Below are 21739 nucleotides of genomic sequence, written 5' to 3'. Positions count from 1 at the left end.
CATTTAACTAATTCAAAAGATATTTCAATATTTATTTATCCAAAACAAAACAAGTTCACTCTAAATTGATGTTATACAGTAAAAAAATGTTCTTGTGTTTTCCATAAAGTGTATGTAAATATCTGGTTTAAACTGTGAATATACTGCTGTGTGTTGAAGTTCCTCTTGTTTTGCATAGAAATATACTGAACAACATACAAAGCATAATATATAAAATACTACCAGAGTTTTTTCTTTGAAAGACGCTCCTTATGTCCATTCTTGTATATCAGTACATTACTGAAACCGATTTATTTAGCCGTGGAGGGAAACAACTGAAAATATGAAATAAACACACATGTAAGCTGAGACTCTCTAAAGAAACAGCATTGTTGTTCGGCTTTTCATTTTGCCATTTGTTGATTCACTTGAAGAGCGAGTAACATAATATGGGTCAAGTGATCAGTTTGATATCAATCTTTCGTGATACACCGTCATATTTACATTATTTGTACAGTACGAATGCTTTGCTTTGGTACCTGGCAGAGGCGGAGCCAGACATTTGAAACACCCGGGGCTTAGCCCAAAAGGGTAGTATGCATGTGGGATTTTTTTTTTTTTTTTTTGGGGGGGGGGGGGGGGGGAGGTAGAAATTACTGAAAGATTAATTGGCTCTGTTTTGAGTTTTGTTCAAAAAACAATGACTTCATATAGGGAAAAATATATATCACATGTGCAGGACACCTTAAACTAGTTTTTTAATTAGGCAGCAAGGCAGAACAAAGTCGGGGCTGCATCAAGACACAAGGACTAAACCCCAATTCAACCAGACCCAGAACTGATCCGGAATTAAAACAGGACTACAACAGTTCAAAATCAGGACTACTTGGGATTTAACCAAGACAGAACCAGAATCAGAACTAGATGATAGTAGCACTAAAAGTCATCATAGACCTGCAGTACATTTATTGTTTAATTCTACCAAAGTACAATATTTAGATTGAGAAAAGTTTATATAATTATTTGGCCTTGTTGTGCAAACAAGCCTGCAGAACTTAATAAATATTATAATTTGAAAAATAACAAACCTAAAAAGAAACACTAGGTTCGAGATACATGAGGACGGTGATACTTTTGGTAAACAACCATTTGACTAACATGTGTGTCTCACCTGCTCTTGTTCCATCTCTGTTCTGTCCTCATTCTCCTCTCTCTCCCTCTCTGTTCCTCTCTCTCTCTTTGTGCTGACAATCATCAAATATACAGTTGAAACCACATATTTATGTACTCTTCAGATCAAAACACAAACACTTTTTTAATTGTAACATCAAATCAGACTAAATGTTTATTTTTTAGACTGATAAATCTAAAAAACATATTTGTTAACTTTAAGAGTAAAGAGAGAAACTATCTGTATTTCTTAATTGCAAATGGCACCAAATTGTATTCAAACTGAGCCACACTTATGGAGCTCCACAGTTCTTTTCCTGGTGTTTTGGTTGACATCTTTTGATTTTCCCATGTCACAGAAAATTTACTCACATGGACTCTACTAACCTATCAGAAGCTTCTTCAGCTCAGAATGGAATCGTCTGGAGTTTCTTATTAGTTAACAATAAACTTAGTGTACATGTACTCCTAAATTTGATGAAAGTGATAATAAATAGACAGCTCTGTCTCTCTTTATTCTGACATTTAACTAATTCAAAAGATATTTCAATATTTATCTAAAACAAAAGTTTACTCTAAATTGATGTTGTACAGTAAAAATGTTTTATGTTTTCTCCCTAAAGTGTAAATATCTGGTTACAGATGTGAATATCCTGCTGAGTACTGAAATCCCTCTTATTTTGCATAGAAATATACTGAACAACATACAAAGCATAATATATAAAATAACATTTACCTGAGTTTTTTCTTTGAAAGAACCCTCTAATGTCCATTCTTATATTTCAGTACATAACTGAAACCGAATTAGTCGGGGAGGGTAAGAACTGAAAATATGAAATAAACACACGTAAGCTAAGACTCTAAAAAAAAATAGCATTTGTTCGGCTTTTCATTTCGCCATTTGTTGATTCACTTGAAGAGCGAGTAACGTAATATTGGTCAAGTGATCAGTTTGATATCAATCTTTCGTGATGCATCGTCATATTTACATTATTTGTACGCTACGAATGATTTGCTTTGGTACCTGGTCAAACTTAAGCTCTCCTTAGTATGGCTGGCTCCGTTTCTCCAACAGCGCACTCACTGCTGGCAGCAGCTACCCCGCCCCCTCGCTCAGTCGCTTAGTGCCTGAGCTCGGATCATACCAATATGAGGGGGGATTCATGCACAGTCGTAAATTCCCACGGTGTGCACTATGTGCTTCGAATATTGTGTGTACTTTTTGTTTTATACAGTTGTCAGCCAGGCATCTAACTATGAAAAAATTACACTCCAAAAGACCCCGGGCTTCTGACAAAACAACCCGGGCTTAAGCCCAGTAAGCCACCCCCACGCTCCGCCCCTGGTACCTGGTCAAACTTCAGTTCTCCTCTGTCTGCCTAGCTCCGTTTCTCCAACAGCGCAGCAGCTGCCCCGCCCCGCTTACTGCCTGAGCTCGGATCATACCAATATTAGGGGGATTTATGCACAGTCGTAAATTCCCACAGTGTGCATTATGTTCTTCGAATATTGTGTGTAGTTTTTCGCTTTATACAGTTGTCAGTCAGGCATCTAACTATGAAAAAAAAAAATTACACTCCAAAAGACCCCGGGCTTCTGAAAAAACAACCCGGGCTTAAGCCCAGTAAGCCACCCCCCCGCTCTGCCACTGCCTGGAGGATAAATTAACTGTTACCACTGAATGCCCCCACCCCCCCCGACTCGTCTGACCCAAATCCAATAAAACACCCTGGGACATTTGGTTTCAGTCTATCCAACACCACCAGGCTGTACCTCAGACTGTGGAAGAGCTCAGTTCAGCAATCTGAAACACGCTGTCTTAAATTAGTCTCCCTCCCCACTCCCTTTAACCCAGCTACAGCTCATGGAGGTTTGAACAGCAGGTGGAGCCATAGCTGTGTGAGTGACAGACTCAGTCCAGATCAAAAGTTTAAGACAACTTGTAAAATGGCAAAACAAACAAACAAACAACAAAAAAATCTTTTTTTTTTCTTTTTTTTTTTGCGCCATGTGGTCCTAAACTTTTGATCAGCTGTAAAACAGCCTGTTTCAGTTTAAGCATTTTTTTCAATAAATTCCATGCTCAAAAAATGTTTTGTCTCACTCTCATTTCTTCTTGTTGGAGGGTGAAGCTCTACCTGGAACCTTGTTAAGATCCAACCATGCAAAATATGATTTATTTATTTATTACCATTTTTCAAGTGGTCTTAAACTTTTGATCGGGACTCTATTAAGGACACCCCCTCTCAGTAACATACAGATCCAAGCATAAAAAACCTGAAACAGAGCTTGCAGGATACAGGGGAAGTTGGACAGGTTTGTTTTGGTTGCAATTAAATGTGTGAACTCATCTGTGTGTAGATTTTTTTTAAGCAGATATAGTGAGCAATAAATAAACTTGCACGTATCGCAATATAGAAATGGCTTCTTAGTTTAATGTTTATAAGAAAAAGTGTTATAGATCCATACGGTTTAAAATAAAATCAAGTGAAAAGTGAAAAGAACAACAATAAAGGGAACAACATTTGATTGGCTGGTTCTGTATCCAACAGATACACCAGCACAAAGACAATAAAACGACACTGAGGATAAACGGATTATATTACATGTTTGGCCTTTTACTATTAGTGTATTTCAGGAAATGCCGACGTTTTGTCAGTTTTTCTAATAGCTATATCCGATTTGTCTAACATTTTGGCAACATGTTCAGGACCAGTCAACTAAAATGATTAAGTCCAAAAATGAATTGTATCAACAATCAGCTCCGAGTTGTTCTTCTTTCGACACTCACTGAGATGAAAAGGTTTGCATAGCAACAACATGTACAAGAGTTACCACTTTTCAAGTGCAATTACGTTTGTAATAAACCTGCCTGCTGATTCAGAAATGTACTTGCAGCTCGATACACCAGAGCTGACACATTTCTCCAAGAAAACATTTCAGTTAGCAGGAACACAAAACCTTACACTAAGCTGCACACTTAAAGTTTCATCAGCAGGAGCCAAACTCTTCGATCCACTTTTCATACTTTTCCAGGTCAGCTGCAGAAACTGATTTGGACACTTTCCTCAGAGCGGACTCAAAGTCCTCCATGGTGGTGGGCATGTGCATCTCATCCCGGGAAATGTTGCGGATCTCCTCTGGAGTGAGGCCTTCGATCCTTCGCCTCATGGCCATCAGAGATGCGTCCCTACGCGACACACAACAACGATTTGTCAGATTTCACTTAATACTGTTCCTCACATACAAACCTTTAGGTGGGAATGTTAGGTTAAATTGAAACCAAACTCATGAATGTTTTCAGCGTTCATTATCATACTGCAAAATTGCACCCAGCTGTGGAGATTATTCTTGTTGCAGAGTCCCTTGCATCAGCGTCTCTCTTAGTCCCCAAGAAAGTGTTATAAAGCAAGCAACACAGCCAAAGAGTACCGTAACAGTCCACTAATAACTAACATCAAACACATATGGCTACCAGCACAACAGACTTTAACACAAGCTCACAAAATGATGTGGTTTCACATAGGAATGTGCTAGCCAGTCTAGAACACAAGAAACCTAGAATTAGCGAGGAAGCAACAATTTGTCCACGTTAGCCGCTAATTTATTATTAGCTAACAAACAGGAGCTTCGTGAGCATCAGCAGAGTGATCACGATTCACTCTCTCTCTCTCATCTGGTTAGTGTTAGCAAAAACTAGTTTTACTGCTAACACGGACAAATTGCAAGACATCTTATGTAGCAAAGTACCATATTTTTCAGACCATAAGGCGCACCGGATTGTAAGGCGCACTGTCGATGAACGGGTCTGTTTTCATGCATAAGGTGCATTAAGCGATACAAAACAGGCAGATAAGTCAAACTTTACTCAATTTATTCTTCTTGCTTCCTCCATTCATTAATGTTGAATTCTCTGGCAGCTGCTCTATTCCCATGTTGTTGCAGTATATTAAGGACTAACCTCGTATCTTGGACTGATTATCTCAGTTGTTCTCCTGACTGAAGTTTAGTCCGTTTACAGCATCCTGCCATGCTATTGCATTTGTTAACTTTTATCAAGTGGAAAATAGTTAGTGTTCATCCTCCAGCTTCACTGTGTTTATGTTACGCTAACATAGCTGTATCGCTAGGGATCAAGTAGCACATCATTATATACCAGATAGTCCAACTTCAGTAACCCTACAAAAGTCACTCCTGTTTAGTTTTCTGTCTTCATTTATGTTGGAAGTGATAACAGAGCTGTACATTTAAATTTTTTCAGAAATCTCTCAGTCATGGTATATCACGTTTAGGTGGAAACTAGCGAGCTAACTTCCTGCGAACTCCATTAAATTGACTAAATTCTATTTTCATGGATGCCTGGATGTTAAACTTAATTGTTACACCTGGTGAAGCAGCAACGCTGATCCTTTTATTAAAGATGAAAGAATTTAGACAGTTTTTAACTCTCAGTGATCCTGCAGTGTTCGTTTGACTCTGGGACCTGAAACAGACGGAGTTTTTGACCCTGGATTACTCCGCGAGGCTCCTGACTACGGCAGCCGTAATGCTCCAACAATCCATCAAGCGGTGCAGCTTCGTAGCTTACCAAAGTTGTACTAAAATGTTTTTTGACAGATTTTTGAGCGCAGTGTACCACATAAAATCGGTTCGAGGTCAGTAAACACAACCAGAATTCATACATAAGCAAACCGGATTATTAGGCGCACTGTTGATTTTTCAGAAAATTCAAGGAGTTTAAGTGCACCTTATAGTGCAGAAAATATGGTACTGCAAATACCAAGACTACAGTTCATTTAACTACCAGGGCCATCAGTAAATATCAGCAGTTATCTGGAAGTTATGCGTAGTGTATTCTTGAAACTTCATTTTGAAATATGCCCTGACCTGCACACGTTAGTGATGTCAGCTCCTGAGTAACCCTCCATCTGCTCAGCAATCTTGTCCAAGTCCACGTCGCTGGCCAGCTCCAGCTCCCTCAGGTTAATCTTGAGCAGCTCCACTCGCCCCTTAGCTGCAAACAGAGGGCCAACAGCAACTAGAGCATGCTTTCTGCTTCAGTAAATGGTCATTTCATCAGCAATATTTACACGAAGACAGAAGGTCATCATTTACTCAGCATCGTTAGCAATTTAGCCCTCCTTGAGAATATTTATGTTGGGACTGTAATTCCATGTTGTACATTTCTAAATCAACATTTGTCAAGTTTAATTAACACAAAGCAGACACTGAACCAGGCAGCCTTCTGGCATGGTTATAAATGTTTCCATAGAACAGAAAGTAGCTTTAAAAAAAGCTGCATGTGCTGTCAGCTGTGTGCACTGTGCTTCAAATCATTGGAATGTGAGGAATGTGGAGGCTGAGCAGCTGATGCTTGTCACCAAGTCGAGCAGTTATGATCCAATCTGTTATGATCTGTTATTAGTTATTGAAACATGCAACACTTTTCAGAGTTTAGAGTTGTTGGCAGTTTTCATTTTCAATAATTGCATTTCATTGCCAACAATGTGGAAATCAGTAAAACAACAATTGTACTTGAAGGAAGAGGAATGTAGATCCGCTTCTCCAGGCGCCTCCTCAGAGCCTCATCAATGTCCCATGGAAAGTTGGTTGCAGCCAGGACCATCACCATCTTTGATGGGTCGTCGTTCTCTGATGCTCCACCAACACCTGCGTAAAAACAACAACAAGAAGAGAAAAAAAACCTGCCTCCATCAAAAGGTAAATATATCTAGCATGAATGGAAATAGACAAAAGTTCTATACCATCCATTTGCACAAGTAGCTCTGCCTTTACTCTCCTGCTAGCTTCATGCTCCTCTGAGGTTCCTCTGCGGCTGCACATTGAGTCAATTTCATCAATGAAAATCGTGGTGGGAGCATAAAAACGTGCCTGTACGGGGACACATGCAATGACTCAGATCAAGGACAAAAAAAAAAAGTGCATTATTTTTAATACTAAGAAATTGTTTAACTTTACACAAAGATTGTTATAATTGGTTCACAAAAATGGCTTAACTTAATATGAAAGCACGTTTTATTCAGTTAATGATTATTTATTAATGAGTGATAAATTCACTCTCAGAAATAAAGGTGTGTTAGGTGATTTCCATCCACTAGAGGGCTCCAAAACTAACTTACAGTCCTGAAAAATTAAAGGAAATACTACTACAGACAACAGAAACTAAGTTCAGAACATTCAAGCACACCAACAAACACAAAACTGACAAAAACTGAACTTACCATTTCAAAGAGAAGGCGAACTAGTTTCTCAGACTCTCCTCTGTACTTGGAGGTCAGAGTTGATGAGGAGACATTGAAGAATGTGGTTCTACATTCAGTAGCAACTGCTTTAGCCAGAAGTGTTTTCCCGGTGCCAGGAGGTCCCACCATAAGCACACCCTAAAGAAGAAAATAACATCTATGTAACAGGACGCATTTGATACAAGTGATGACACAAACTTGTGCTTGCACACTACCTTCCAGGGTCGTCTTATTCCTTTAAAAAACGCTGGCATCCACATCGGCAACACAACTGCTTCTTTCAGCAGTTTTTTTGCATCTTCCAAGTCTGCGATGTCATCCCTATAAAAACAGTTTAGACTGATGTCAGATGTGAAAACTCTCAGGGAGGCTGGTGTTCATGCCAAGAAAGATAGATAAACCTCTACAGGACAAAAAGGCCATTAAGTGAAGCCAAAGCAGACATACCAAAAACTACAGTTTGTCTAACGGAGGAAAGCTCAAAGACTACAGCTTAGTCATTCAAGGCATCTGAAACGTTCACCTACCATTTAATATTTGGATTTTGAGATATAATATCCCTCTCCAGAGCTTCCACGAGGTCTTTATCATATCCTGCCCCATCAAACCTCTTTGCTTCTTTCTCCTGGACATCTGATTTATTCTGAGAGGCAGACCATAAATAAGTAAATACAAATAAAATAACCCTTCCCAGTTCCTTGAACAAATCCCTCGGGGAAAAAAACCCAAACTGGAATGACAGGCTAGGTAGTGAGTAAACAGACCGCATGTGATACTGTTTGATCAGCAATACTTTGTGACTTTTTGTTATGTGGTATAATAGAGAAGGCTGTGACTATGTGTGCTGCAACTTGGAACCATCAACATATCGCTCACCTTATCGTCCTTTGCTTTGCCAGCAGCCTCCTTTGGTTCCTTCTTTTCTTTGCCCTTGGAAGGTCTGCTTCTGTCGCCGTTGGCCCCTCGGGGCAGGTGTCTCTGCTGGGCCTTCACAGCCACACTCAGGCGGTTGTTTGCAGGTTTGCTGTCTTTGTAGGGGTTGGTAGGACGTCTGACAGGACAGGGAGAATGTCTGTGAAGAAAACAGGGATAAGACTATCAACTGCAACCCCTTAATGTCAACAGGTGTTAAATCATTGAAACATTTACATTCTTTGTGAATCAGCTTTTGCCTTAGTGCTTGGAGCACAAACCAGACAGAACCGTATGATTGATCGTTTTTTTCCCCCCTTAAATATTACTGATCTGACACCACTCCGATTATTCTATCGGCCAATAGCCAACTAAAGAGCTTAATATCATAATCTTTCATTTAAAACTAGCAAGACCAGACCAAACTGCCACAGCACACAGTCAAAAAGCCAAAGGGGAAAAAAAAGGCTGAGACACAGTCCTGCATTTGAAGTTAATGCTACTCTTTTTTTTCCCCTCTAAACAAAAACAAACATTTATTTAACCAGGACGTAAAACTCGTGAGATCAAGCATCTCTTGTGAGAGTGTCCTCGGTGATGATGATAATAAGCTAGCATGTTTTTTTAAGCATCATCATTTGCACTAGAAGCCAGACTCTCAGTCCAATCTGCTTCTCATTTTGAGTCAAGGCAACCTCTGCGAATGAAAAAAGCCCCTAAATGCCAAAAACAGTCCCATTAAACAGCCAACGTTACAGTTTTTTGTTGGGCTTTTTTTTTGGCACAGACATGTTTACAGACTGTACAAAAACAGATTTGGTCTCTTTGCATAATTTTCCTCTTAAAAAACTAAAATCTGTATGGTGGGTGAAATGGTTAGAGGCAGCTGTAGCCAAATAAGACGGCGTCCTTTGTGGTATCTGCTATCAAAGACGTTTGTGCTTCAGTTTTGCTGAGTGAAATTCCAGTATTTTATAAGACAGCACTGATGTGCAGATATCTGTGTTACAAATATACAGTCTGCTAATTACCAGATAACTTAAAACTCACTTGAACTGGGTGGGTGGAGTGCTATTTATTGTGTATAGCATCGGTATAAATAAAATCACACAATATTAGAGAAAGAATCACAAGAATATGTAAAGGTTTTCAGTCATCTAGGTCATCGCAATCTAAGGAGCTTGGAAAGAAAGAGTCTGGACTTCTTTAAGCTTCTTAACAGAGAAGCTGATGAGATGAGAGGTGAAAAATCTTCAAGAAACTTAAAGAAGTCCAGACGCTTTTCTTTCCAAGCTTCTTAGACAACCATACAAATCACATGATCCTCTGTGAGTAGTAGCCAGAGATGGTGTGGTAGAATAACTTCCTTTTAACAGGAAGAGACCTCTGACAGAACCAAGCTTAAGGTGGAGTAGCTATCTGCCATAATCTGCTTGTGGCAGATAGCTGCTCTCATCCCAAAAAGGAAATTTATGGCTTTGATAAAATAAATATATACATTTTTAAAAATTACTAATGTTGTTCAAAATGGAGCATGTGGCCAAAAAAATATGTTACAAGCATACAAGCAACATAATATAAACTGTGTTGCAAAAGTTAAAAAAAAATAAAAAGGTGAATTTTTCAAGAAGTGCATCTCTGACAGTTAAAAATACACAGTTTGAGGTTTACCAGCCATCTTTCTGGAGGGCAGAGCAGGCTTACAGAGGTTCACTGATCTCAATCATATGACTACATCATGACTATTGTTCTTGGCTTATTCAACAATTGCAGTTCAGAAAACTGCAGAATTGCACCAGAAGCAGATATGTGTTCACGAAGCATCGGAATTTGTAGCATATGAAATTTCCTAAGCAACGAATAAGCAGAAAATAATACGTGTATGTAAATAGCCAGTGCAGTACCTCTGTTCCACATGCAAAGGTCTCATTTCAAAATCATCATGGTTACTGGGTTTAACAGGAGCTGTGTCCAACTGAAAGTTCCCCAGAGTTGACATTATGTCCTGAACTTGTTGATTCTCTTCGATGATTTCCTGCCACAGCTGAGAAACAACCACAGGTGCATGCATAAGAAAAATTGGTACCGGCTCCTCATATGATCAGATAAAAGATCAGCACTACATTTACCTGCTGCCACCTCTGCTGGAAACTGCTGTCTCGCAACGTGTACACATATTTTTTGATTTGTTCAAGCAGCCCATGATAGAGAACACTGGCTGAGCTGTAGTTTCCCAGCAAGGCATATTCACGAGCCAGTTTCAGATTCTCACTAATTTCCCGTAGACTCATACCGCTGTGGAAACAGACAACAGGTTCACAAAAACTTATAACGCTGACTGGTCAAAATGGGCATGCTGCTGACAGTGAAATAAGGAGTGTTGAATAACTACAGCGCAGACAGAGATTGAAGTTTTAAAAATCTTACCAAAAAACAAAAAGCTTGCATTCACCTGGTGTAATCAGTAGAACATTTTCTCAGGACCATTTGAGGAACTACCCGTGTTCCTACTAGAAATGCAGGCAGTTTCTACATCAAGTACCATTTTTCTAACAAGGTCTAGTTTCCTGCCATTGTAAAAAATAAATTTAAATATTCAATTCAATTTTGTTTATATAGTGTCAAGTCCTAACAGCAGTCACCTCAAGGTAAAGACCCTAACAAAAATACAGAGAAACCTCAACATTCAGAGGACCGCCTTATGAGCAAGCACTTGGTGACAACGGGAGGTAAAAACTCCCTTTTAACAGAAAGAAACCTCCTGTAGGCCCAAGCAGGGGCAGTAATCTATTGAAAGTAGTTGGGGGTGATGGATAAGGAGGTAAGACAAAAGACACAGTGTGAAAACGAGTCAGAGATTAATTAAATGCAAACTAATGTATAAACAGACAGTGAAAAGAGGAGACAGGTGCCCTGTTGTGCTTCAACACAAAAACATGAAGCTACTGTAAAACTAACAAATTGTAAAGATCCACTGGTTTTAGTATTACTGCTTTCTTCTTTACTTTTTGCCTTAAATTCTTTTTTCTGGTTATTCTTTGTTCTGATACAGACTGAGGTTTGATTTACTCCCTGAAAAATAAAATTTTTGTTTTTCCCAAAGGGCCAGAAATAGCAGGACATAGAATGGAATAATGTCACGCAGACTTATTACCCGAACCACTGTTCATGCGGACTGAAGTGCTCATTTTGAGCCTGGAAAACACTACAGTGACCTTTTTGAAGTGGCATATTACAAGCCATAAGGTCTCTATTCGTACTAGAATCATTACACTTGTTAAACAGATATTTTATATGCATTTGCATTTTTTACTATCCAGATTATCTGGACATAAATACCTAAACTTTAATAGCTGGCCTTAAAATACCATCTTGGTGCTAGTTCCATTGTCAGATGGCCCGGGCACAACACCTATGTTGTATACAATCTATGAAAAATACCCAAGAACATATGTAGTGCCATCTGGACACTGCTTTATATAAGAGTGATACTATATTTACGACACGTGCACAGTTTAAAACATGTTGTCACATTCAGCGAAACATACGTAGTTGACAAGTGTGACTAGCACCTCTCAGCTGAAGTTGTTTCTCCACAGATTAGACGGAGCCTCGCCCAACTATAATCTGTTAAAGGCAAAATGCGACACTCAAGTCCACACGTACAAGATGCTAACGTTTCAAAGATGAGAAGAACAGCTCCTTTGTTCGTAGGAACCTTAATGTTAGGCAAGATAACTAAACTAAACGCTAGTGTACGTTTGTACGCGGTAGTGGTGACGTTAACGACAACCGACGCATCCTTAAGTTTGAATTTCAAGCCGGCTGGCTGGCTTCTCTCACTCTGGTTCAAACTGTAAACGCATCGTCTTCGCAAAACTTGATGAACACAGTTGCTGAAACGACACTGAAACAGCTTTTGACACAAACCTGGTGTAAGTCGCATTTATGCTCAACTTTTCCTAAATGTGGCCGTGGTTCAGAGAAAGGCTGCTCACAGAATCCATCGGACTGGGAAAATAACTACACGATCTGGGGACATTTGTAGTCCAATTCATGACGGAAGTTTGTCACAGCGCACGTTGCGTATGCAAACCAGCTAGGGGCGAAAAGTTTTGAACTTCCGTTTTCGACCTTCAAAATTAAAACGTCAAACGTTATATGGACGTAAAAGCACAAAAAACTAAACGTAGAGTTTCCTGAAAAAACAATAACGTCACTACGACTACAGTGAATTACTCGCCCTAACTCGGTCATCTTATGTAAGGCAAAGTTTGCATAATTTTTTAAAAAGTTCCTTCTGACGAAAGGCAGCCATCAGTTATCTATTAACATAAAACATTTCTGAATATTCCTGCTGTATTTTTTAAGTTCACTCTTTAGGGGAGCAGTTGTTGGCACTGTTGCCTCAGAGCAAGAAGATCCTGGATTTGAATCTGCTAACCTGGAGTCTATCTGTGCAGATGTGAGTAGCTGGGCTCTCTCTGTGCGTTCCTCTTCTTCCCAAAGGAATGTGACTCTAATTTGTGAATATGAGTGTGTATAGTTGTCTTTCTTTGTGTCAACCTGGTGACAGACGTGAAACCTGTGCCCTGTTGTTGCCCAATGACACCTGGGTTGGACTCTTGCCACCTTGAATTGAATATGTTGGATTGTGTGTCCACAGGTGTTTGTACTTTGCGTCGTAATAAAATGACGGTAAAAGGCTCCGCCCACTTCCTATCAATGTCTTACCATGCAACGACTCTGTGAATGGACTGGAGAAGTGTAGTGGTAGAGTCCTCCGTCAGGAATGAGATATGTGTGTCGACTTTTTATTCTCCCTTAAAATTATTATGCCATAACGCTGCACAGAGCAGCTCTGCTAACAGAATACGCAGAAGAAAAATGGACGGACCTTTAATAAAGATCTTCATATTTTGGGCGAGCACGTGTACTTATACCAGGGTTTTAATAGTTTTGCAATTTTCATTAGTTTTTATTTTTATTTAGTTTTGACTTCAGATTTTCAATTTTATATCAGTTGTAATTCGTTTTTACCAATTGTTTGCTAGTTTAGTTTAGTTTTTATTTTTTTGAAAATCCTTAGTTTCAGTTTAGTTTTGATTAGTTTCAGTTATAGTTTTAGTTGTGTTTGCAAAAATTAAGTGTAACAAAATCCCAGTTTCGTCATATCAGTCATTCTCTTCTGCTTATTTTTTGGGTATGTTGCTATTCCAGCTACCATACCCTGCACCCTACACAGGTCGCCTATCTGTCGCAGGGCTAACACGCAGAGACAGACAACTCACATTTCCACCTATGGGTTCTTTAAATAAATACATACAGGCAGACAAACAACCATTGATACCAGGCAACTATCCATCCATTCGCTTCCGCTTATCCTTTTCAGGGTCGCGGGGAGCGCTGGAGCCTATCCCAGCTGTCATAGGGCAAGAGGCGGGGTACACCCTGGACAGGTCGCCAGTCTGTCGCAGGGCCAACACACAGGAACAGACAACCATTCGCATTCACACATAGTGGCAATTTGGATTATCCAATTAACCTATCCCCACAAGTTGCATGTCTTTGGACGGTGGGAGGAAGCCGGAGTACCCAGAGGGAACCCACGCAAACACGGGGAGAACATGCAAACTCCACACAGAAAGACCCCGGCCTGATGGTGAAATTGAACTCAGGACCTTCTTGCTGTGCGGCAACAGTGCTAACCACCGTGCCATGCTGCCCTTACCAGGCAACTATAAAATGTATATCTTGGCCCCAATGAGACTATTAACTCTTGCAGCACCGGGTGTTCGTAATTTTGGTTCAAGTGAATTGATAAACTTTTTGAAGGCAATTGACTCAGAGTTATGTAGATATCCCCGTCCTGTTGTCTCGGGATGCATCACGCTGCCTTGCCTGGGGTTAGCTTCTGTTTTCTGGCTTCTGTTTCTGGGGATGAGGGTTGAGTGTGCTCCCTTACCTTCTCAAGGTAAGGGAGCTCAAGCCTTCTTGTGTGAGCTTTTCAAGTGCACTTTAAGGTTTGTGGGATTTTTTTTCCCTTTAGAAATGTCCCTCATAATTTGTCTCTTTCCACTACAAGACACTTGCTTTATCCAAAACACAGTCATATTCAAAGTAATCCCAAATTGGACTCTGGCGCTATCTCCCGACATGATTCTGCGCGTGGACGGAGCAGCAACACAGACGACTCGACTAACGTACTGCTACCTGCTGGCATAATGAGACGGCAAGAAAAAATCTGGAAACTAAACTTCATTTTCACCCTTGACTATTGTATGACACGCACACATCAATGAAAACTAAACACATTTTTGCTATAAATTCAGTTAATTTTAGTTAGTTTTCCTTTTTTTTGTTTTTATTTTTTATTTCAGTTAACGAAAATGTTTTTTTACTTCTAGTTTTCGTTAACGATAATAACCTTGGATTAAACTATGATAAACTTAACTTTCAGCATTTGTATTACTGATGAAAATGTTGACAGGGAAGACCCAAATACACATGTTTGTAGTTAGTTAGAAAAAAAGGCACTTTGACTACAACTGAAAAATGAATGAATATTCCTGAATATTTACAAGAAGACAAATCAGTAGCAGGGAGCCAGCAAAGAAAAGAACAATAGGTACAGAGATACTGAAAAATAAATTACAATCAATTCACGATTTACAGATCAAAGTTGATCTATGAAGGAACAAAACACATGTAGTTTGTTTTTTATGTGGAGAACGTCATCCCGCATGACTGATTTATTGGTGGCTTAGGCTGTTGGACATTTGCACCTTAGAGAGCTCAAGGAGCTCAGTGACACCCTAATCCAGATCTGGAAAAAGATCCCCAGGACACCATCCACTGTTACATTAGGAGCATTCTCCAACAACATCATCCCCAGTGCCACTCATGGGGGAGAGCACATCATGTTTGAGACAGTTCTGCAGCTGCCATCCTACCTCAGAGCCGGGGTCTGTACAAGGAAGAAGGTTCAGCATATCCACGACATCTTTCCAGCTGCTCATTTCACAAAACTATAATTTTAGAAACCAACATATTATCAAATATTATAGTTTCTATTTTGTCTTTCAACAAGAGGTTTGTATACTCCTGTTTTCCTTCATGTGCAGCTTTGCTTATTCTCTTTGGACTTGCCCCCAGGCTCCTTATTTCTATTGTTTGGATTTTGTGAATGTACTGGTAATTTCAACAATTAAAGGCTCACTTTGAAGTCATCCTTGCGTTTGTGTGCCTGCATTAAACACTCACTCCAGCTTTAAATATGACACAAACAGAAATGTTTATTTTTGCTTCTGTAATACCTTTTTCATATTGATCACTATGAATGAAAAAGTAAAAACAAGAACTTGAAAAATAATTGGACCAAGAATAAAAAAGTTACATAATTCACAAAGGGTTTTTTTTTTTCCTGGGAAAAACTTGGTTAATTAAAACAAACATAACTTTTTCAGCTTCACTGAAATACACAGAAGGCCGATAAATGATCCATGTCCATCTGAGGACAGGATGTTGCTGTGGTGCAGGAGTAAGAGTACCTGAGTACATGAACAACAGGAAGACCGACACACAGGTGATCGTTTAAATTAGTAAGCCCTTTTTAATTCAGTTTGCTTTGCTATATAATATTGCTTAAATTTGTTTTTCTAAATCAGCATCTATATTATATGTTTATTTACTTTGACTTATGACTAAGCTACATAAAACTGTACTTTTTGATTTTGTTGCATTTGAGTTATTTTAACTGCTAGGGCTAAATAAAGGACGTGTTATCTCATTAATTCAAACCCAATGTCATATAAGCTGTCTCGCATAATAACGTTGACGTATGACAGTTGAACACAATATAATCCATAACGAGATGAATAAAAGAGATATATTGCTGACTGGGGTAAACAACCATTTATTGAACATGTCAGTGTGGAAACACTGGGTTTTCTCCACACCCTTGCTGGGAAATCAGAAAGCTCTGCTTCATTCATGTGGCACAATGAGGGGGGACAAAAATCAAAGTAAACTGCGCTTAAAATGAATCTGACATAGCTAGAAAGATGAGGAAAAAAAAGACAAGTTATCTTCATTGCCCATCTTTTTCTTCCCTTTCAAAACTAAAAATTTATGGAAATGTCTTTAAAGAATTCAAGGTGCCAAAGCTGCTTACACAGCAGCTAATGTTGTTCCACCCCTACACGGATCTTACATTTAACTTACACCATTAGGGATGTGATCATGCCTGTAAAGGAAAGGTGGACAGTGAAACTTAAAAAAAAAAAAAAACAAATCCTGAAAATATATACAGTATATATCTATAGCTTCTCTGGCAGCATTAAACCAGTGTAAGCAGCCAGATCCAGCTCCCCACATTCCCGTTTTACAGACTCGTCCCACTCTGATGTTTCTATTCTCTCAGCAGCACCACCATGTCCTCTGAACTCAGTCCGAGAGCTCCAAAACTTTAGCTCTTCAAGAGCATTTTAGTCCGTCTCCATGGCACCACTGTGCGTCTCCTTGGACACCATGAGTCTCATCAGCTTCCCATGGAGCTTTTCAATCTTCTTCACGTCCTGGGCCTGGTCTGTCTTGTATTGTAAACACTGTAAAGATGGAGAAGACACCAAATGAAGGCAGTTACAGCATGAAAACTACAGGTTTTTACGGTTTTATAGTAGTGATTAAGTAGTCACCTAAATGATAGAGTTACATTGTTGCTTTCTTTTGGTGGTGCACACCTTTTTGTAAATCAATAATTGCTTGATACAGAGTTACATTATTTTGGCATATGTACACGGTTCTACACTCAATGCCTTTTTAAAATAAATCTTACTATAATTATGTGACAAGAACACAATCAGCATCTTCTTAGCTCATGGATGAAATCCAAACTTCAATTAGACTGTAACTGGTCACAGAAGTCATTGTTATGCTTTGTAGCCTTGTGCAGCAGCACCACAGCTCTCCACTTGAGCAAGACCCACCATCAACAACAATATTCCAACACATTGGAGCTGGGGTTGGGTTTACAACCATGAGAGGTGAGCCTTAAGAGAGCTCAGCAACATCCAGGAACACCACACCACCACAACTAATTAAGCCAGCACCAAGTACCCAGGGAAGACCCGCACAGACACAGGGAGAACATGCAATCTCCACAGAGAATGAACCTAGCCAGGATTCAAACCAGGGACATTTTTGCTGTAAAGTTACAGTGAAAACAACCAATTCAGGTCCCTGGCTGGTCAACCGGTGCATCTCTAGAAAACATCAACCAAACAACACGCACTATGACACAGCTGTGCTTGATGTGTTGGTTACCAAACAGCCCCACTTATATTCTCATATGAATAATACTAGACTCAAAGCAGTCTTCACCATGTATCACAACCCAAAAATTAAAGATATTAATTCCAGTCCAAAGATCCATTAATTACTTTATACAAACTGTATGCAATGATTTACAAAGGGTCATTCCAATTTCAATACAAATTACATGGCCCAAGTAAAGGCTTGTCTAGCCACTTTCAAGTCATTTGTTTCCACAGGCAATAATAAAATATGGCTCTCTCAAAACTTTATCTCAAAAGGATAAAAGCCTGAAATTTTCACTTGTTTTTCTTTACACAGAGCTGAATCAGGACCTGTAATTTGTGACTGAAATATATAAAAACAAATGCCAGTACTGGCTAGTTGAAAACTATAAGCAGTCCTGTAAAGTACCATATATGAGCACACATTAATAATAATACAAAATAAATACATAAATAAAAACCTTCACATTGAGAAGTACTTATAACTGAAATCATTATTTTGTTAAATATATGCATATCCTTCATTTTTCAAGACCCACGTTGTAAGCAGCATGGTCAAGAAGCACTCTCATATTTCAGATTATGCTATCTATCTATGCGCACACACACAAACTTTTGCAGCGTTCATTCATGCAGTCAGTATATCGAATGCCTGTGGCAGTTGTGGCATTAAGATTAGGGCTGGGTTATACTTATACATCAGACTGCAAGTTATGCCATGTCGACATGGCAACTTGGCTTTGCAAGACTACTTATGTGGAATAACTTACTAAGCCATTTTTCGTAACTTTTAATTGTTTTGCTATATTTACTTTTCAAGATCAATTCTACCTGCCACTTTGAGACTTATCGCCCTGAAGAAGTCTTGTAATTAAGATTACATTTAAAACTCCTACTGGCAAGCAGGGATCAGGAAATTACAAGTTAAAAAGTATTCTACGTGTTTTATTTTGTATTATTGTGAAATACAGCTAGACACCACTCACAAGCTGCTGCTCAGTGGCTTTTGCCATGTGATATTTGTATTATTAGTGTGTGCTAAAATATGGCACTTTAAGTGCTTAATTTATTCATTTTTTATAACCAATGCACTTTAAAAAAAAAAAAAAAAAATATATATATATATATATATATATATATATATATATATATATATATATATATATATATATATATATATATATATATAGGGTGCAACGATACACAAAATTCACAGTTCGATGTTTTTTCCATACAAAAAAATGTTCATGCCATTGAACAAAAATGTTCAAAGGCATGAAAAACAATTTGTCATTTCTTAAAATTATAAATATATATTTTAACTCAAAAGTACAGTTTTTAAATTTAATGTTGCTGAAACAACAAAGTAATAAAAAAAAAATACATCTCTCTGATCGACAAATCACTCATCTTTGGAAAAGAGAGTTTATTACAGAGAAATGTCTCTTTCCAAAATGAAAGCTATACTATGCGCTTCTTCTGGGCTATATTCTCAGCAGCATATTAAACATATCAGGTCCCCATAAGGAGAATCATGTGCTAACGGCTGTCTAAATGACTTGGGTAAAGTTAGTAGCATGCTTGCTTGTTTTTGTCTGCTTCCACTTGTCTTTGCACTAGGATGATGTCGGAGTAAATGTGCAGTCATATTCGTTGTGTTCCCACTAGTGCTGTCAGCGTTAATCTCGTTGAAATGACGTTAACGGCACAACACGGCAAATATCCGTTAACGAGCTACCGCAGATCGCCTCGTGCGTGGGGCTGGACGGCCAACACGTTAACGAGCAAACTGCGCTAACACACTAGTTCCCACCAATGTAATTGAGCATTGCGTGGCACATCCAACATACTGTTTTACTTTTGCTTACCTTCAGGGTCATACGTCACATGAAAACCAAAATAGTTCCAAACGCCTGATCTGAATGAGGGTGGGGGAGGTTCAATTTGCCATGTTGCAAGGAGAGCTTAACTTCTGTCTGCTAGCTTGCCCCGCGCTCAGTGAATCTGCGTTCGACTACTCCGCCTAGGCTGCACTGTCGAGCACAGATCCACTGAGCGCTCAACACAGACAGCATCGTCAGAAGGAAAGTTGATAAAATAGATTAAAAATTTTGTATTGTTCGATACATATGCGTACCGAACCGAAAGCACTGTATCGAACGGTTCAATATCAATACGAGTATCGTTGCACCCCTAATATATATTATAATATAATATAACATAAATATATATATGTGTATGTGTGTGTCCTAAAGTACAGAGTATGTTTCAATCCTGTACTAAGAAATATCAAAATGAAAATTTCCAGCTTTTATCTTTAATAGTTTTAATAGTTTGAGATGTTCATGTTCAAACATTGAAATTTGAGGCAAAGTGCACAAACATGCTAGATGGAGATGTTGAGCAGAAGGCTCACAATGATTTGAGACTGAATTAATCATATGCCATTACCTCACTTAAAGAAAAAGTGGACAAAGTGGCATGATAATCTACATACTGTCATTTTCTCCTGTGCCTAAGAACCATTTAAGCCTCTTTACCCTGATTTTATATGAATTTATGGATAAATGATTTTAAAACGAAATTAAATCTAAGAACTTTCTTAGCATTTTGACAATGGGATCTACTCCAAGTATTAAGAAAGTTTGTGAATATAGGGCTAGATGCCAATATTATAAATCTGTAGTCTTCTCTAAAGATGAGTTTACCCGCCAACCTTCCAAAAGAATTCATAGAAGTGAAGAATTTGGGATATCTGGAATATAATGCAGCCAGGTCATTAGACATTGGGTATCACTGTCAAGTAAGCCTAATATTTCTACCATAAAATGAACACGGAAAAATCCAGCGCAACACAGGAAGAAGAAAAACAGCTAAAATGGTGTATCCCCCTCCCACTGCTCACACTTTATTACACAACAAAACGTAAAATATTACAGGAGCTTTATTAAACAAAAAAAAGAAAAAAAAACTCGCAGCTGCTAGCCTGCTTGTGTTACTCTGCTACACGTTACGATTTAGCCTCACACAAACTAGTACCAGCAGACTCAGAAAACAAAGAGAGAAGTTTCTGGCTGCTCGTCCAAAAAACAAGTTTTAAGAGCTTTCTCAAGAGAACCTCTCATACTTCACTGGCTGGTACAAACAATTCCACGTTTTTTCCTCGGTGTACTTACCACAGCATTGTCAGTCACTTTAATGCACAGGTTTCCGTCGCAGTGTCTGTATTTTAGAACCACTCTGACCTGAAAAAAAGAAATAACATAACAAAAATGTTCAGAATTTAACATGAAAAAATATCGAACCACCAGTCAGCACAGTCACGTCGCTAACGTGCCATTTAGCTAACAGGCTATCCAGTATGGTACTTATTAAATAAAGCGTTATTACCTTCATTGGGTCTGTCAGATACAGTTTTTCTGCTGCACGGGCGAACTCCTCCCACGTCTGATAGTAAGGCATTGTTTTCACAAATACAATACTAACAAAAGCAGAAAACAAGTTTGAATCGGATGTTCGCGTTTGCTAACTTCGGAACACCACATCAGCAGCAACGTGAGTACAACCAATCAGACCGAAGAGACCACGGCGCGAACCCATATCCGATATGCGCATTCAAAATAAAAGCACAAGACTTGAACTTACTGAAAAATCACAAAAAAAGGTAAGAGTACCGTAAATCGAGCAGTGCTCCCTTACAAGCTATTAAAAGAGACGACGAACTGAAACACTGACTTGATAAAAATCCTAGACCTGATTAGACCTTTGATCTTTTAAGCCTGAAACTCTGATTGGGACCTGGCATTTTTGTTTGTTTGTTTTCTTTGGGAGGGGGGGGTCTCTGTATGTTTGTTTGATCGTGTCATTTCATTCATCTGAAGGTGGCAAAATTCCCTCTGAATAAATAAGGGCCTTCAAAAAAATTATGTGCTGTGAACACAGGCCATAGAAAAGAAAAATCCAACACTGAGGGAAATCAATGTCACTAATGGAGCAGAGAGAAAATAAAATAATGTAGACTAATAGAAATCATCTAACGCCTAACTCTTGTGTCTTGGGGTGAGTTTAGTCAGAAAGATATGATTATATATGTATAAA

The 21739-nt window shown here is 38.8% G+C and overlaps 2 protein-coding genes across 3 annotated transcripts; both read right to left on the bottom strand.

The window, feature by feature from the left end:
• Positions 1-3564: 3564 nt before the first annotated feature.
• Positions 3565-12904, bottom strand: katna1 (katanin p60 (ATPase containing) subunit A 1). 2 transcript variants are annotated; one of them, XM_026142702.2, is made up of 11 exons: positions 12769-12904; positions 10454-10619; positions 10229-10368; positions 8289-8484; positions 7940-8055; positions 7628-7733; positions 7392-7550; positions 6915-7041; positions 6685-6819; positions 6037-6163; positions 3565-4339 (listed from the first exon to the last, which is right to left on the bottom strand). In XM_026142702.2, exons 2-11 carry the CDS (start codon positions 10613-10615, stop codon positions 4141-4143), a joined length of 1467 nt encoding a protein of 488 aa, XP_025998487.2. In that variant the 5' UTR covers positions 10616-10619; positions 12769-12904; the 3' UTR covers positions 3565-4140. The 2 variants fall into 2 exon arrangements, with proteins under 2 accessions (XP_025998487.2, XP_025998486.2); XM_026142701.2 differs by lacking the exon at positions 12769-12904 and adding an exon at positions 12255-12398.
• A 3319-nt stretch (positions 12905-16223) lies between these two features.
• Positions 16224-21252, bottom strand: srp9 (signal recognition particle 9). The gene is made up of 3 exons (XM_026142704.2): positions 21032-21252; positions 20818-20886; positions 16224-16930 (listed from the first exon to the last, which is right to left on the bottom strand). Exons 1-3 carry the CDS (start codon positions 21101-21103, stop codon positions 16811-16813), a joined length of 261 nt encoding a protein of 86 aa, XP_025998489.1. The 5' UTR covers positions 21104-21252; the 3' UTR covers positions 16224-16810.
• Between the last annotated feature and the right edge of the window lie 487 nt (positions 21253-21739).

Source organism: Astatotilapia calliptera, chromosome 15 (genome assembly GCF_964374335.1).
Source record: "Astatotilapia calliptera chromosome 15, fAstCal68.1, whole genome shotgun sequence".
In the NCBI taxonomy this organism is placed as follows: domain Eukaryota; kingdom Metazoa; phylum Chordata; class Actinopteri; order Cichliformes; family Cichlidae; genus Astatotilapia; species Astatotilapia calliptera.
The sequence above is the reverse complement of the archived record's forward strand: the minus strand, read 5'-3'. Positions and strand labels throughout refer to the sequence as shown.